This window comes from Drosophila pseudoobscura, chromosome 4, assembly GCF_009870125.1.
Source record: "Drosophila pseudoobscura strain MV-25-SWS-2005 chromosome 4, UCI_Dpse_MV25, whole genome shotgun sequence".
Lineage (NCBI taxonomy): Eukaryota > Metazoa > Arthropoda > Insecta > Diptera > Drosophilidae > Drosophila > Drosophila pseudoobscura.
The window spans coordinates 15519275-15537592 of record NC_046681.1 but is presented as its reverse complement, the minus strand read 5'-3'; the positions used below and the strand labels follow the sequence as shown (position 1 = coordinate 15537592).

The following is an 18318-nucleotide window of genomic DNA, read 5'->3' as shown; positions in this document are numbered from 1 at the left end:
AGTCATTCATTCAGTCGAATAGTAATCACATTTAACTCTTGAATGGAAAGTACAGTTGTGTCTGTCATTGATTTGCATACTCGGAGTACTCGATTGCAGTCCAATCAGCGGTGTGGGCGATTTGGAATCTCATTTGCAATTCATTCGTAGGGGAATCAGTGCGGTTTTTGACAGTTTTCACTGCACTTTTGTCAATCGATATGCAAATTATGATTGTGCGGTTAACTAGATTACTCTTTTGGCTTAAAGAACAGAGCCAATGGGAGCACTCTTTCCTCTTCTCTCACTCAACCTTCAAACAGAATCATTCCCATATCATCTCCCGCTGATTCCTGCTTTTGAATTACTGATTGGAAGAGACGACCACATGCGGAGAGACCTTTTTGTCAGTGAGTCTGTGAGTGAGTGAGTGAGTAGGGAATGAATACTTGATGTGAGGACAACGGTGGGTCATAAATACCAACAGAGCAGACCGGCCCCACCTTGGGGCTGTCTCTTCTCGTTTTTTTTATAGCTTCATGGTAATTTAAACACTTCCGGACTGCTTGTTGTGTTTTTTTCCTTTGCTCGCCGGATCCCGGGGATCGTTCACCAGGGCCGCATTAATTTCACACTTTCGCAATTGGCATATAAATTCGGACGGGCTGCCATTTCGGAGCCCCAATTTGCATATGAAATGTGTCTAAATATGTAGATTTTTTGAGCCAGAGTCACTTGAGCGGGAGATACGAGTATACGAGCCACTTACCACGAATTTTAAAGAGGGGCAAAGAAAGAAAATGAGCTTCCCGAAAAGCAATATATGTATGTAGTCCCCCCTTGAAATAAAATACACTGAAACTGCTCTATGATTCATTGCAAATCTTTATTTATTCCACAAAAATCTATGATCTGAAGCAATTAAAAGAGTTTCTCTCAAATGATTCATTGTTCTATCGAGACAAAAGGCGAACAGCAATTCCCAATCCATTTTCTAATCGAATCCAAGCGAGTGCCAGTCATTGGCACAGTTCACCGACTGCCAATTGATTTGTTAAGCTCGAATTGTACTTAAACGAGAGCTGTTGCCATTCCGCACCATCCACCCATCTATAATATACGGGTGCCACTGCGATTGAACGAGTGTATCTGCAATATTTAAACATCATTGCATTTCAATTGCCATGCAAACGGAGAGGAGTCCTAGTCCTAGTCATCGTCTGGTATTTAATTGAATTGTCGCTGGACAAAGGAAGCGACAGAAAGAGATATGTACTCGCTCTCTCTCTCTCTCTGTCTTTCCCTCTATCTGTCGTTTGCTGTTTCAGTTGTTGGAAAACCGTTTTTGCCGTTAGTTCCTTAATGTACTTACTTGAAGCGTAATGTCATTACGCATACGCACCGTTTGCTAATTACACGAAACATGTTTCTTTCCGGAGGCGAAACTTCTCCGAGAGCTTGCTGAAAATTCTATAGGAAAACTTGCCCTACAAAAACTTTTCTTATCGCCTGCCAAGAAAAGATAAAAGTTTCCTGCGAACAGCAGATGCCTGATTCTGACTTCGCATCTGAGGAACTGTCACAGTCCTTAGCCCTTTGTTCTCAGGCTCTCATTTCCATATATATCTACTTACGTCGATCTCTGAAGCTGAAGCTAAAAGAAGAGCACCCTTTACACACCTCAGACTCAGAAGTCAGGAGTCACCAAAGCTACAAATTTCAGAGGGTCGGGGTCACCGAAGTGTGCAAATCGTTGTGATGTGGAGAAAGACATTTAGATTTTGCTCAAAAACGAAGCTCAAGCGCAGGCACAATAATTATATGTACAGCCCAAAGAAGCAAATATACCGCAAACATATCAAAATGATACCAAATAAACACTAAATAAATTCCAAAAACTCAAGCAAAAGCAAGGCAAAGGAAAAAGAGTGGCGGGAGGGGAGGAAAGCACACAAAGCAAGGCATCATCATCAACATCGATATTTCTGGGAGGATTTTCTGGTTGGGGGAAGCTTTCTTTCGGTCGACGAAGGTCTTGGGGGGAGAGGGGGAAATAAAACACAATCGACAGTATTTTTGTTGGTTTTTCGTTTTTTGGTTTTTTTTTATAGAGAGAGGGTAGTTTTTCTCCGCTAAGGATTTTCAAAGTTTACTTTTTATTTAGAGAAGTTCCTTTAATGATAATCATACTTATGCTTTGGTTTTTCTTTGTTTTCGGTTTTTTGTTTTCTGTATTTGGTTTTTGGTTTTCCATTTGTTTAGTAGTTTTTTTTGTTTGTTTTTGTTTTTTGTTAACAGCTAAATACATGTTCGTTTATATCATACTATTTTGAGTTTTCGTGTTTTTTTCTTTTTCGTTCATTCTGGTGAATTCTTCTTCCTCCTATTCCTTCCTCCTATGACTTTCGATCTTTCTTTTCGTGTAGTTTTGTCTTTTGTTTCTTGTTGTGTTGTTGTTGTTGTTGTTTGCTTTGCTGCGTTAAAATTCACTTACTAGCTAGATTTCATTTAGATTTTCCTTTGACTAAATTATAATTGTTTTGTCGGGTTGTTTTTCTTTGTTTTGTTTGGTTTTGTTTTTGGTTTCTTTGGTTTCTGGTTTAGCCTGTGGATGTTGTGTGGCACCGTGCTTTTGTTGTTTGTCTGAGTTCGCAATTCGACAAGTTTAAGAATCAATCATTTTATCGTTTATATATCGTAAGAATCGTAACCTATATGTCCAAATATCTTATCTGTTACGTGACTTACACCTAAAATTGTAACAATAAAGGTTTCTTTTATGTTTTTCCAATGAATATTTGAATACTTGCAATATATTGTTGTATCGATATCATATCATATCATATATATGTATATATAGTTAATGCTTGTTTAATCCATAATATTCTGGTATGCCATATAATATTTAAACGCTTTTCAATGAACTGTAACATCAACTTACGGTCTAGAGAATCGTGTGTTCTTTATATTTAATTAGTTTTTTGTTCATAATTTTTTCCCGGCATTCGCCCCAAAGGTCTGCTCATGGCAGAACCTTCTGTCTATCGAACCGTTTGGCACCTGTTTGCGCGTCTCACCCACCGACCTTTCGAGAGTTTAATTGAAATCTCGAGTCGATAAGTGATCTATCGATCTACTTCTTTCGATCAATTAAGAATTGTCTTTCTGATTATTTACTTTAACATTTATATATAGTTTGTAACTTGCTGGAAAAATTACTAAAATGTACCATTTCTCTTTCTTTTCACTTCACTTCGCTCCTCGAATGACTTTCCCATATTTAATTGTATTTATTTGGAATGTTAATTAACGATTTGTTCGATTAAATACTGACGAAAGTGCGAGTACATTTTGGGGAGCGACTGTTCGAGCGGTGTTCGTGGCACAGACTCAGTCGAGGCCTCGTGGAAATCGTATGACATGGACATCATCGAAGGAGACTTCTCTTCTCAAAAAAGATCAATCCTTTGGCCGACTGTTCACTCGCTCAATTTTGGTGGCACCCTCACACCCGTTTCGCCGAGACTCCGTGCCCGGCTACTCGGCGTGCTTAGTGCTCTCTTGAGTGGCGTGTACAGTCGGACCCCGGAAAACTACTATCTGGAACTCTTTTAAACGCTTCTCAGCCTGCGAGCCTGAGCCTGTGGCACGACACTCGATGACACTCTTGAGTACAACACTATACACATATATATATTCGTAGATTCATATAATTTGATTTGATTTCAACTTTCAATAAACAGACGTTAGCCGTCAAGCTGGATACGGAACATGCAGCGCTGATGCCAGACATGTTCCCTATGCCACAACGGTCTCCTGTCTGTGAGGTCTGGCAATGTCGCTGGATTGCAGCGTGTCATTGACAGCCCTCGGGCCTTTTTGATTATATCGTTATTTCATCGTCGTCTTTTCCAAACATCAATTAGTTATACATATAATATTTTTGTAACCACCAATACCTTAATTTAGTTTTTGTGTATCTGCTTTTGCATCTGCTTAGCGATGGAAACACTTTTGTTGGGTTGTTGCATCGTTCTTTCTGGTAGCTGGATGCAACTTTGTGCTTCCATCAAAGGTGTGTGTTTCGATGTAGCCTCGCTTCGCTTCGGTTTTCCCAGAGCTCTCGTATGATTGCAGAGTGTTTCCTTCTTAAAATTTACCACTAAATATGGGTTTTTCTATTGTTTGTTTACTTTTTTGCTCCTCGCTAGGAGCACTCGCTCCATTCCGTCCTCATCATCGTTCATCTGCTTCTCGTTTCTCGCTTCTCGGTGAAGTTTTTCCTTAATTATTTGGTGATTTTTCTTCTCTTCTGCATCTTCGTTTCGTTTGCTGCTTATTTTGTAGGTTGTTTACCTTTCGGTATCTCTGTTTTCTGGTGTCTTTTGGGGTCTTTTGCGCGACTTACTTAATCGTATAATTAATTTTACGCTCTCTGCTGAATTTTCTCTACGTTTGTTTGTTCCTCAACTTAAGATTAACATTAAATGTGCTATATATTTTGGATTATTTCATAGGTTCTTCTCTCAAGGGGTATTCCCCCGTCGAATGTTTCCTTAACTATATTTCACTTCGCACTATTTTCATCATGGGGCAACCTCAGTGGTAGCCTCGTTATGTGGAATGTGTGTCTGTGGAATGTCTGTGTATTTGGTGTGTTCTGATTGTTGTCTTTTCTTTTCTAATGCTGAAATCATATATCATCCCTAAGTTGTAAATGGAAATCATATTCGCGTAGCGATAAGCAGAACTTAGTATTTTATTAAACGTAAACGATTTTCACTATATATTTTCTCGATTAGCTGAACAGCGCCTTATTTTGTTTGTTGTTGTTGGTCGGCCCCTGGGGCACGCCCTCTCAATATCGTATATACTCGTAATAATAGTTAATAATATAATATAATATAGTTTTCCTCTTGTTTGTTCTTGTTTCAAGTCCATTTTGCAGTTTCGCATTTAAACATATAAAGTTTCAGCTGACTTTTTGGATTTTTCACTAAAATATTTCTCGCTAATCGTTTTGTTATTTGTTTTTTCAACTATGATCCATATACTCGTATAAATATCGTGGGTTCTTCTACTACGTCGATTAGTTTTTAGTATCTTTCGTGTGTAATTGTTGTGTGTTGTTTGTTTGTTTGTTTGTTTGTTGTCTGTTGCGTATATAATAATTGTCGCTAGGTAATCATAAGTAACATATCTGTTAGAACTAAAGCTTAATCATCGATCGAGTAATCATCTACAGCGTCTGCCTTTAAATTTATAACTCTATAGTATGTATGTTGTATATAAAATTATATTATCCATAGTTTATATTTTATATTTTACGTTGAAAAACACAACTAAAACTTCTGTTTCGGTTAGCGTTTGCCTGGCTACCAAATAAATCAAAAAGCGCTACTCAAAATACGATTCTACTTCTCTTCTTATTCTTTTCATTTGCTTTTGCTTTTTCTTTTGCTGTTGGGATAGTTTTAAGTTTAGTTTCAGTTTGGTTCTTAGGCAAGCTTAGGGCGGGGAAACCTTTGGATTAAAGTTCATAGTAGATCTTGTTCGGTTCTTCGGTTTCGCTGGTTAACATAAAATGGGATTTCTTTTTGGGGCGGGGGGGCGCTTCTAAGGCTTCTCTTCTACAGAATGATGGGTGGGTTACATTTATCGAGGCTTTGACATTTTTTCGTGTCTCATGATTGATATGATTGAGTTAGCGTTTTGTCGACTAGTGTGTGGACTATTTTGGTTTTTGGGTGGGCTTGGGATGATGATGGATGTGACGATTGATGTGGATTGCATTGGTGGAGTAGGTGTGGAAGAACAGAGGAAAATATATAGCGATATCAAAAGAAACTTCTAAGAATGTATATGGCATGCATTGGAACTGAAATAGCAATAACTGTAGTACTAGGGAACGATAGCTAGAAAAATAGAACGATAGAGAGAGAGAGAGAAAGAGAGAGGAAAAAAGAGAAAGACGAGCATAAGACGACGAGAGACAGAAACGAGTCGAGACGACAGAGCGGTCACAATGTGACGGGAGCGGTCACGATACGATGATGAAACGAGTAGTGCGTGTGCAAAATGTAACGAGCAGCGAGAGCTCTCGCTATCATTTTGTTGTTGTTGTTGTTTTTGTAGGTTGTTGTTGCTGTTGTTGTTGTTGTTCTTAGAGTTTCTGCTCTCTCGGGATGGGTGGTTCTCTGTGTTACATTTGTAGATGATTTCGCTTTTGCTTTGACTATATTTTGCAGCCTAAGTTTTGATTAATTTTATTGAGATGAGTTTTGAAAGAGAGTTTGGGCATAATTTTTGATTCAACTTAAGCTTAGATCGATCTCATACCAAGCAACACCATTATCAGCACCGGATTGCGTGGCATCCTGCGTCGCCTCCTGTTCTGCTTCGCTCTGCTCCTTCGATCTCTCTGCCCCACATTAATGCCATCGCCTCCTCCGGTACGTCACCTGCTCGTCGACGATCCGCCAGAAGCGGGCGTTCAGCCAGAGGACCAGCAGCAGCAGCTGCATGAGCATCGGCCACTGCTGCAGCTCGTGCTGCGTGCGACGCTTCAGCTGTTGGAGGCGACTCGGGCGCCGGCTGCCGCCCGGGGCACAGTCCTCGGGGACATAGCTCAGATTGTAGTTGTAGTAGTAGTAATAGTTGTTGTTGTAATGCTGCTGCTGCTGCAGCTCTACGGGTATTATACCTAGGGAATCATCATTATGACGGAGGGGGGAGCCATCATCTCTATGGCTGCTACATCGATTGCTGTCTGTGGTAGGGTTTAAATATTGGTATTGTTGATCTGCTGTGGCTGTTGCAGTTGCAGTTGTTGGTCTTGAATGGGTTGTTGTTGTTGCATTATTATTACTGATGTTATTTGGCTGGTTATCATAGGTTTTACGGTATTTCTGTGGTTTACGATAATATTACATGATAACGCATTTGCCTTTTTCAGCCCACGGATTGTTCTTCTTATCCGGAGCATTGATCAAAGGATCGTTCTTCTCATTCTCCTCGATGAACGATCGCATTCTGTGGGAACAAGGGAAGAGGTAAGTTATTAGATTATTGTTTTGTGATATGTATATATTTAAGGATGTGCAAAGACCAATTTCTAAGAAAATAAGTATCGAAAAACTCCCAAAGAGTGAAGATTTTCCAGGAGGTCTCTAAATTTCCTGGAATATCTCTGTCTCCCCTACTGTAGGCTTATAAATTTTATCGCTTTCCCTTCAACTTATCCCATTTGAATGGCCAACATTTTCATTGGGTAATCTCATACTTTAAAGACCATAAACTGTGTAATCTTTGCAGAGAAATCAAGACATTCGAAAGGTATAAATACACAGAAGGGTATCCATCCATCCATTCATTCAGCCAGACCCGTACTTAAAGCTAAGCGGACATAAAGTTCTACCTCACGTCTGTGCAGAGAGCAGGGTTTGGGGGGTCCTGGATCGGGCAAAGGACAGCGGATTTTATGCTAATCCTCACGCAGATGGACATTAAAAATGTTTGAACGCTTTACACGCGCCACGAGCAAAAAAAAAAACTAACGTTCTGCTCTGCTCCTCCCCTCCGCTCGGATAACCCCAATCTCAACGCCACGCCCTATTCTTCCGTTTGCATATAAATTTTCCGGCATAGCTGTTGTTGTTGCTGTTGTAATACACTTATCCTTTGGGGCCATAAAAATGGTTGTCCTGTCGTTTGCATTTGTCTTTCGCTTTATTCCTTGCTCTCTTCCTCCGACTGACTGTCTGTCTGTCGTTCTGTATCTTTCTACCAGTATCTCTCGGTTCTTTCAGCTTTCGTTACTTCTGCCCAAGACAAAACATTTTATACTTTTTCTCCTTCATTTTTTTATTTTTGTTTTATTTTTCTGCAAATTTTGCAAGAATTTATTTATTTAAGGGGGTTCCTGGAGGACTGTGAGCTCTTCTGCGATAGACAGACGAAAAGACTGTTGTCGGAGGACGAGTTTTGCATTTCAATTTCCTCGTTGGAGGTTACTTTTGGGGAAGTTATTCTGGCAGGGTCTTTCCCTTCCTTTCCACTTCCTTTCACTTTATTGTTAATATAAATTCTGGGAAGTTGCTTAATGAAAAGTGAACAAATTATATGAACAACTACTCGTATTTGGGGGAACTGGAATCTTTATCAATCTTTTATTTATCTGTGGATTCAATAAGCGAACAAGTCCCTCCATCCCATGCATATGCAGATACTAGTATTACCCGTGGCTATTGAGCTAACAATTTCCATAGCGATTGAATGATAAGTGCAGCAAGGGAAACCCCACCCCGTCCAAGAACGTGTATGATTGTGTGTGTGTGGGTCCTGCTCCTGCTTTTCATACGAGTATTTTCCTGTAAATACTTTCATGCTTCAAATGCTCGATTTCTGCACTTTCTCTGGCCAACGAAGCACTTGAATTGCGCAAAGCATACGATACGATATTCCAGATGAGGCCACATTCTGTGGCTTTGCTTATTATTTATTGGGCAAATATTGGCTCTCGTTGGCCAAATGTTGCAGCTCCCTAAAAGCATTTCTTGGCTGGAATATTATTTTATTTGGGCCATTCTGTGGGGGCTTTTATTGGACCGCAACAATTGCTTAACAAATTTGTGCGGTTTCTTTGGTGTTTTCGAGGAGCGTGTGGCTGTGTTTAAATATTACATTGATTTCCATTAGGTAGGTAAAGTTCTCTTATTTGTGGGTCTCTAAAAAGGCGTTGGCAGGAGGTACTCCTTCAAGTATTATCCACCCACTTACCCCATGGAAAGTAGTTCCCCATAGTAGTCCAAAGATTCATACCATGTACATCCTTGTTGTTTGTTTTGAATTACCAAAGGCCCAGCCCTCTTGGGGCGGGATGATTGTTGCTGCCTGATTCTGATTGTAGTTTCTGGTTTCCGGTCTGGTTCTCTGCTCTCTCAATTATCAAATGCCAAGGTGTATGCATGTGCCTGTAATGGGAGGTGGGCGTGGCATCTATGCATAATTTAACCTAACAAGACCTTGTCGTCTCCTCCGCCGACGTCCTTGGGGCTTCGGTGTCGTTATCCCCGCCCTTCCTGTGAGTGCTTGTGTGTGTGTGTGGTAGATTTTCTCTATTTCCTTGCTCATTTTCCGCATCAACAGAGCAAGAGGCAATGGAGAACCCCAGCCAGGGACAAGGACTGCCTAAAACAATGCCTCAGCCGGGGGCACCATCCGCCTATCCCCCCATACCTCATCCCCCATCCGCCTATAAGCCCATCCCATCCCATGGGCTAATGGGCTTATGACTTTGCGGTTTCTGTGCCTCTCTGTGCCACACACAAACATTAAAATGAAAATCCACAAAGCTTAGGAATACTCGTATTCTCTGCTTTCGGCTCTCTTCTCTATTTTTTCGGGGCAAACAAAAGGCCAAGGGTTCTTTTTGGGCAGGTTCGAGAGTTCGAGAGTTCGGTGTTCGGTTTTCGGCTCGGCAGTCAAGGCCAGGTCGAGGCGTCGTAAACAAAGTGGTTATGATGACGTTGGATCTTTGGCAACCCTAAAGTATATTTAGCCAGAGTTTCCCCCTCCCTCTGCATGTCTGTCTCTCTTTTTGGCCACCAAAGGTGAGCGAGCGTCCAGCTCCGCCCGTATCATTCTGCTAAGCGTCTGGGAAAGCGTTGCCTCACATGTATTTTTAATGAGAGCATTATCCAGGAATAGAAAGAGATAGAATAAAAGTGCATGACCCAAAGAGTATTAAATATCGAAAAGGGACGAGGATACAGTGGAACTGAGGGATATAAACTTTTGTTCTTGAATAAATTTCGAGACCAAGAGTCTTTCAATTTAACTACTCGTCAGATACAAGAGATTTATGGAGAGATAGGCAAACTACTTATCCCTAAAATACAAAGTGGGCATTATGTTCTCTTTCTCATAAATTCGCATGATATCATTGGCATCTGTGAAGAGTTTTTCTCGTTTTCTGCAACTTTTCTCATAACTGGGGAGGGTAATGGCAATGGATACGAGAGTAAAAGTACATGAAATGCCAGAGGGACATGGAAAAACTTTTATTCGACATCTGCATTTAATTTGAGCACTCAAATCCGACATCAAGGCAAACCCTGCAACCGTGAAAGGCAAAGAGTGAAGAGTAAAGGTAAGAGTGCTCTCCAACTGCCATTCAGCGGCGAACACATTGAAAACTAATTCAGAAATCGTTAATTTCATATGTGGAGCCAGAGAGAGCCAGAGAGGGCCAGAGACCGACTTCCATTCGCACCGCAGTGCCGCAAGGCCATGTGGCCACCGCTGTGCTTTTATGGGCTAATTGAATAGCTTTCCTCCAGTCAGAGCCGGAGTCAGACGTCAGGGGCGTAGACAAGCACTCCAGAGTGGGATTCCCATTAACTCCGCCTCTGCACTCCATAATTGTAGAAGCTTACTTCAGACGAAATGAAAAGTCATTTGGACGCATTTCCTCAACAGCAAGAACAACACCATTATCAAGTCTGACAACATTTTGCTTTTAGGGTTAGATGAATTAATGTTTTGTGGGATGTCTAAGGGATGGAACCGAACAGGATGTCGGAGTGCAAGTCGAGAGATGAAGATGGAACTTAACAAAGACAAATATGTAGTATATCAAATGAAAGCATGAGGAATATCGTTCCTGTGTCTTTGATTGTTGTTAATCAAATCCCCATTCGATTCACGCAAATCTCCCATCGTTTCCTTTAATGAAGTAATTTTTTGTTTGTATCTGGCTCAATATTTATTTCCATTCAAAGGCCCCCATCAATCTAAGGACAAATGAATGGCGGGGGGAGACACACGCACGCAATACCTATAATTAAATGCCAAACCAACATTTGGCCCCTTCCCCAAACTCCATTTCCATTCACTTCGAGCAATCATTCCACCTTTCGAAGTCTGTTACCTTTTCCGGTCTGTCAGGCACACAAAAAACATAAACACGATGTAAATGTTGATTTATGACAACCGCACACCCGCACACACATGCGGACATGCACTCTGCTACACTCACACAGATACGCTCGCAATCACACGCACTCTTAAGCGCCGGGAACCATGCCACATTTATCAATGGCTGCCAGAGCAGCACCTCCGCAAGCGGGGCGGGCATTTAAAAGTATACTTATAGATACCTCAGATCCAGGAGCTGCTGCAAAATTAGAATTCCCTGCTCTGCCAAAAGCCGAGAGCTCAACAGAAACACTCATCCTCCACCGCCTCCCATCCAACATAAATTTCATATTCAGCTTGGGTAAACAAAATGCCTCAGCCACATGTCAGGGTTTTTGCGTGTGTGCGTGCGTACCCTTGGGAGGGAGGGTATTACGATTTGGAGCAGATGTTGGCAATGCAACGACTTGGATACCCCATATACAACTGTTAACTCATCCAAGTTGATATGAATCGAATGATTTGAATGTCTCTTTAAGGGTATCCAAAGCTTCGACTTTTCACCTATCATTTGCCATCCACCGTTGTTTATCTTTGTCGCGCATGTGACAGAAATGAAGAGCTTAAAATTTCATTTCAAGCCTATTATAATTGTTTGCATAAACAACCCGAGACCCCCGAAAAACTGCTGTCTGCTCTGTTTCGGGCTACTTTTGTACACTGAACACACTGGAACACCGGTCTGTGGACGACCTTCGTCATAAACTAATTTCTAGCTCATTACACAGCCCGCTCTCTCTCTCATCGGTGGAGGTGTGTGTAGGTGTTGGTGTGGGGCGCGGCCTTCTGCTAAATTTAGCACACTTTTAAGCGGCACAGCAAGAAAAACACACAGAACCCAAGCAGAACAAAACCCCAAATGGCTCTTGAAGCACTGCTGCTGCCGGGCCGGGGGCTGGGGCTGCTGCTTGCGAAAGAAGCCACCACCAGGGACAGACACAGACCCACAGAACATTGAGGGTCTTCCTCGTCAGCCATTTGCATATGTGTTTCGCTGGTTCGTTGTTGAATGAAGCTGTTGGAGTGTTGGTGTAACTGTCGGTGTCGGTGGTGTATGCTGTGCCTGAAAGTATGCAATGTTGTGTTGTTGTGCGCTCTGTTCCAGCTAATTGCATTTTAATGCGCATTATTTAGGCGTCCATTGCATACTTTCATACTTTCAGGTGCTTGCTGCAAAATATGCATAAAATTCCTTTGTCGTTGCTTGTTTTTCTATTTAGCATAAATAAATTGCATGTGGGATATGCAAATGTCCCCCATTTGTCCCCTCAGGTCGCTCTCTGTGCTCTGTTGTGTTGTACTACATTAAATACGTGGATGCATTTCATTAGGTTAAACGCAAAGGGATAGAGTGAGAGAGACAACAGCCCAGAGATTTGCATACTAATGGATGCGGAAACACCACAATCCCTGAAACAGTACTCGAAATTTCCCAGTGGACTCTGTGGAAATCTGTGCTCAACTATCACGAGAATCCTCTATAAATATTTGCAGCTATTTAACTTTCACTTGAATCCAATTCAATCTGCAAAACGAGGGCTCACGTTGGGGCCAAGATTGCAGCTGAAATCAGAGAACGCCCGAATCACAGAGCACCGAGAATTGTGCATTGAATTGCTAAAACCCGAATCAAGAGATGGAGAGAGAGAGAGAGAAAGCCAGTGTTTGCAGATGTCTGATGCCTCCACTGATTGTTTGCCTGAACAATTGTTGAGTGAAATAGAAAACAGTATTGTGTGGAAGCTCTTTCACTGCCACTGTCACTTCCACTTCCACAGAATTCTATCTAAATCGAGAGATTCATTCTCTTCCAATGACCCCAAAAATACAGAAGACGCTAATCGTTGGTACTGAAAAGGCCCAAAAGAATGCCCAGGTCTCCACCTCGTCCTCAACCTGTTCTCTACTCAATGAAAAGTTTCTCGTGCTCTCCAACAAACATCTTTATTATGCACTATCCTTAACCCTCCTCTCTGGCACACCGCAGAAGTGTTCTCGGCGTTTTCTTAACCATTTCCTTGGCTCCATTCGCATTCTTTTGGCCCCAAAGCCCGACAGCCGCCTGCCTGCCTGCCTGTCCTCTCCTACTCTTTTCCCTCAGCCTTTTCATGAATAACAAATCAGGCTAAAAGACAAAATCTTTCCCACACCCACACCCATGCCCATGCCCCCGCTCAACCCACTCATTCTCTAGGAATGGTTCTCTAGGATTCTAGGAGGTCGGGGGTCTATGGACGGCCAAAAGCCGCAAGTTCTATGCATAGAAAACTACATGGAATGGAACCCCCTTGCAGCCCCAGCACGATGACGAGGATGGAAGGATGGGAAACCTTTAAAACAAAAAGCAACACAAAAAAAAAGAGATGTTTAGCATGGCAAAAAGAGAGGGCTGGGTACGGTACAGAAAGGAAAGGAAAGGCCTCCTCTCTGGTCGTCGGTCCACTTTTGTTGAATTGAAAAGAAATTGTGCAAAAAACACTTGAGCCGAGCCTGAGCCTTATGCCGAGACCGAGACCGAGCTCTTCTCAGTAGTTCCTCTCGATTCAGAGTTCTCGACGTCGTCGGCGTCGTCGTCAAGTGTTTGTCAAAGTTTTGCCTCAGGTATTCTGGGCCCGGGGACTACTGGGTTGGGCTGTTGCTGTTGCTGTTTTGTTCATTTGAAAAAGTAGCAAATCAAATGACGTGTGACAAGTGCGGTCTGGTCTGCTCTCCTCATGGTCTGCAAGGATATTTATGCAAAAAAGGCAGCTCTGAAAACTGAAAACTGAAAAGAAAAACCTGACATATAACGTGGACTGTGGCGGCTGTGGGGGGCGCTGTGGTGGGCGCAAGGCCAGCGAGGGAATACACATACAATATAAATAAAACGATAATAAGTCAACAGCAGCAACAGAAAGAGCAAAAGTTGAAGACTCTTTTTTTCCGTTTTCCGTTTCTTTCTTTTTTTGTTGAGGTGAGACATGGAAATTCATGTGAAGGAGGTCACCCGATGGGGCTGGGGAAAATGTTTTCAAGAGAAAGAGTTTTCAAGGCTGGACGATTGCCCCGAGGCAAACGGGGAAGAACATAACAGTACTGAGGGGAATTCATAGCCTAAAATGCCAGAGTCTTGCAACTGATGATAGAGTCGGTATTTTAATGGCAGAATCACCACATCCAATTTCCACAGCATCTAATATTTATTCCCCCTTTTAAAATGATATCCTTTAAGCATATCGTCAGGTGAAATTCAATTCCACATCAAAATCCAACAAAATTGTTATTAGAAAATCTGTGCAAAATGTTGGTGCCTCCTGCCTCCTGCCACACGTGTGGCAGATAGAATGAAAATGCCAATGCCTCACGCACCATAATCGAACTGAAGCCAAATGCCAAAGTTCTCATTCGCCTATGCAGGGGGGAGTGGGGGAAAAGTAATATTTTCGCTTAAGTCATTTGAGCTATGAAAACCCCCTTGAAACCACCGCCTTCCTCCTCACTTAAATGTAGCCTCTCTTCAAGGAAAAATAAAATACATAAACAGAAAGCTTAGCATACATTTGAGAGCAGTTTTCCGATTTCCAATTCCTTGAGTATTCGAGGCACGCACGACGCCCACGCCCACGCCCATGCCCACGCCCCGAATGAGGAAAAGGTGAGGAAAGCCGGCTGACTGGCTCCTTAGACTTTGAGAACTTAATACTCTGAAGCGCACTTCGATAATTACAGACACACGTATGCTGCTCGACTATGAGAAACAGGATAATGCAAATGCATAATGCTTATAGTCCTTAGGGTCCACCTGCCAGTGCCACTCCTTCTGCCCCTCCTGTTGCTGCTGCTGCTAGTTCGGTGATGATGAAATGAATGTTGAGGCGGAAATTTAATGCCAGAAATTGCAAATTTCCTGCTATCAAAAACTTGTCGAGCTGTGGGTTGCAAGCCACCACGGCACCTTCCACGTGCCCCGTGCACACGTTGTAAAATGGTTTACCGATTGCCGCTCCTACCGCCCTCCCGCCCTCCCGCCTCTCCCGCATTTGCATATTTGATTTGCGGGATGGCTGAAGTTATGCTGCTGCTTCTCTCTCACGGACAGGATTGTCTGACTTCTGGCTTGCCGCACGCACACGTGACTGCACCTAAGTACAGTTGTGCTTGTGCTCATTAAACGACCTCAACTTGCAATTGAAAATGGGAAAAGTAAGCGTACTCGTATGTGTATCTTTTGTGGATCTGCAGCTGGAAATCGATACACAAATGGTATTCCCTAATTGGATCCCAAATGCAATACATATTTAATGCTCACTATCGGCCATCGGAAGTTGCCTTAATTAACGGAACGGAACGGAACAGAAAGGAGGCTTTGTTAAAATATGAAATGCCTGGGGACACACACACGCTCACACTCGTACTTAAAGTAGATTAAGGTTTAATTGGTGCACGGAAAACATTTACCCAAAGACTAACTATGATTTAGGGCATGGACTGTACTTTGGCGGATCAAGGTCTCTCGTCCGGCGTCTTCCTACAGCCTGTCGCTGACTGATTAATTGAGGCGGAAAAAAATATGTCCAACGTTAGCCAAACAGCCCGATGATTGATAGTTTAAGTTGTGCTTAATGAGGTCTGAGCAGAGAGCAGAGAGCAGGGCCGAGCAGAGCAGAGAGCAGACTGTTCTCCGCGCTGTCTCTCTGGGTTATTAATATTTACATATTTAATCAGGCCACAAAACTTAATTAAACTTTTGCCACCAAAAAACATGCTCAATCAGGAGAAGGCGAGAGGAGAGGCGCGGCGAGGCGTGGCGTGGCGTGGCGTGCCGTTTGTTGCATGATTCCGCTGACAAATTGCCACCGCGGATGGTATGGTATGGGATGGGATGTGGGGCTGAAGGATTGCGTGGATTGTCCAGCCCCAAAAAAGCAATTTGCAAGCTAAATGATGGCTATGGCTGGTGTATGCTCCACACTTTGTTATGCAATTTTTAGCAGTCAAGAACGCTGCTCTCTCTGGTGGTTGTTTACAATGCAAATTTACCCCAGCGACAATTAATTCTGTCTGTATGTTTGTCTGTGTCTCTAGGGAGTGTGTGCGTGTGTGTGTGTGTGGTGGAGCAACCGCTGTCCATCCGAAAGTAGGCTACAATTTGTTTGGCCAAAGCCCAAAGTTGTTACAATTTGATGGGACATCATCAATTAACTGCGTACACAACTGTACTTGAAGCAGATGGAAGGAGCAGCAGCGGCAGCAGCACAAGCAGGGAAGCGGCTGCTTGAAAGGGGTATGGATCTGGGTCTGTACAGGAAGAACACTTCATCCTATTGGGGCATCCTGCGGTTTGCTTTGGCGGAAAGAGGGAAAGTTGTTGCTCTTGCACGCTTGAAAAGTTTTGCGTATCCTTTTAGCGTTAACTGTACTTTTTTGTTAGTTAGTTGTCGCTGCTCCCAATGCTCTCTCTCTCTCTCTCGATTCTCCTCTCCTCCCCCCTCTCTCCTCTGCAGTTGTTACTGTTGTTGCGCTCTAATTCGCCGTTAAGTGGCTTTTGGACATTTGTTGCAAAACTTTTTCCTACTTTTTCCCCGCTTACCCTCCGCCACTATTTTCTATTGCTCGGCTCCCCTTTTTTGTTGTATCGCAGTTGTCGATACTTTTTAGTGAGGGGAGACGGGGAGCTTGCTTGTCGTCTCCTCTCTTTCTGTGGTTGAGTGTTGGTAAATGCCGGGAATGTTGCGGTAAATTAATGAATGCCGGGGGCCAAAACTGTCGTCTGTCGTCGGTCGACGGAAGGGATGCAATACGGGAAGAGGAGCACCCAAAAAAAGTATTTAGAGTGCCGTAGGCCAGAGAAGAAGAAGCAACTGCAGAAGGAGAATGAGAATTCCTCCTAAATTGCTTTTTCAATTGTCAAAATGAACTTGAGAAAGGGAATTACTCTTTGGACTCTTTGGCTAACTCACTTTTGGGTGGAAAATGCAATGGAAAACCACCTTTAAGGAGGGCAACTTTCCCTACTTTTTCTTGTCTCGTTGTTCAACTTAAAGCTACCCCCATTCGGGGGTCCATAGCCGTATCTCAGTATTTTTATGCCTCCTGCCAATCGCTTTATAGCCTGGCCAGCATATCCTGTTGGTCCTGGCACGTTATCTGCAATCACAATCTCAATTTGATGACCATTTCGTTTCATAAATAAACCAATAATTTAATTTTAAGCCCACGTGGAGGCGGCACCACCTGCGAGCGGTCCAAACAAAGCGATTCCTCCCCATCCCATCCCATGCAAACCCATCCCATCCCATCCCATCCCCTCCCATTTGTGGGGCTATGAATGGGAGAAATGGCAACATCGAGACCACATACAGACAGGCGCAAGCACATGGGAGAGTATCTGTTTGTGTGTGTGTGTGTCTGTGTGTGGTTTTGGCCTGGTCGTAAAGCTTTATGAGCCAGCGTGTCGTCGACAGTGCCTCATTGTTATGGACAATGATGGAGGAAGACAGCCAGCAGAGCCAACAGCAGCCAGGGATTTTATGGCGAGCATTTTGATGAGCAAAAAGGAAAGGCAAGACGACGCCAGAGACAGAGAAAAGTTGTTTTAATTACAGGCACATGGCACTCAGAGCAGAACTCGGAGCGAAACAGAACGAACGTCTTGCCATTTCAGCTCCTAATAACTGCCTGACAGACACTCACATATGCATGTCGACGGCACCAGTATGCATGATGGCATGATGGGGTACAGTCGCCGACAAAAGGCCCCGTCCGTCGACCATTACGTATGCAAAATTTAATTTCACAAATGAAAACGAAAAACGGGCAACGGAAAGGCAGCAACAGCGGCATGTGGAGGAGGCTGCATCGCACACAGTGACTGGCAAAAGTCATGGCACTTGCACTTAAAATTAAAATCACCCATTCGGCCCCACTCTCAGTCTCAGTGGCAGCGCCACAGTGCCACAGAGCCTCACCCTTTCCTGCACTCATGTGCCACTTTGTTGCCGTTGGCATTGTCTGCCTGCAACTTTGGTCCACTTTTCCTTCCTTTCGTTCCTTTTTTTTTTGTTTTTTTTTTCGTTTTGCCACCAGACACAATTTAACAAATTAAAAAACGAAAAACTGAAAAGCTGAAAAACTGAAAACCCGAAAGGATTGAAGAAAGAATGAAAGGAAGGAAGGAAGGGCAACTGCGAACGAACCGGAAGGGACAAAGAGCACGGGATCTGCCAGTCGAGGCGAGAAATATGCAAAGGGTTTTAGGGAATATTCCATACAGCAGTCCCATGAAAGGATAGGGAATGCTTCTATGGCATTAAACCGAATGCATAGTCAGGGCTTGGCAGGATTTGGTCCTTCTCTTTAAAAGTTGTCCTATAGCGATTCATC

At 43.1% G+C, this 18318-nt stretch overlaps 2 protein-coding genes and 1 long non-coding RNA gene across 4 annotated transcripts in view; 1 reads left to right on the top strand and 2 right to left on the bottom strand.

Annotated features, from left to right (window-relative positions):
• Positions 1–841: 841 nt before the first annotated feature.
• On the bottom strand, positions 842–6407 carry LOC26534274 (uncharacterized). Its single transcript, XR_004469047.1, has 2 exons — positions 1382–6407; positions 842–1298 (listed from the first exon to the last, which is right to left on the bottom strand). It is a non-coding gene; the product is annotated as an uncharacterized lncRNA (long non-coding RNA).
• Positions 6408–6798: 391 nt separating this feature from the next.
• The window catches only part of Ggamma30A (guanine nucleotide-binding protein subunit gamma-e), a 38527-nt gene continuing 27007 nt past the window's right edge, over positions 6799–18318 (bottom strand). The window contains exon 4 of the mRNA XM_015181498.2: positions 6799–7011. Coding sequence (XP_015036984.1) covers positions 6906–7011 — 106 coding nt within the window. The 3' untranslated portion in view covers positions 6799–6905. The remainder of the gene's footprint in view (positions 7012–18318) is intronic.
• borr (borealin-related) overlaps positions 6928–18318 on the top strand; it is a 42641-nt gene continuing 31250 nt past the window's right edge. For both annotated transcript variants that reach the window (XM_033379429.1, XM_001355807.4), the window contains exon 1: positions 6928–7031. The gene's annotated coding sequence lies outside the window, so the exon portion shown is untranslated. The remainder of the gene's footprint in view (positions 7032–18318) is intronic.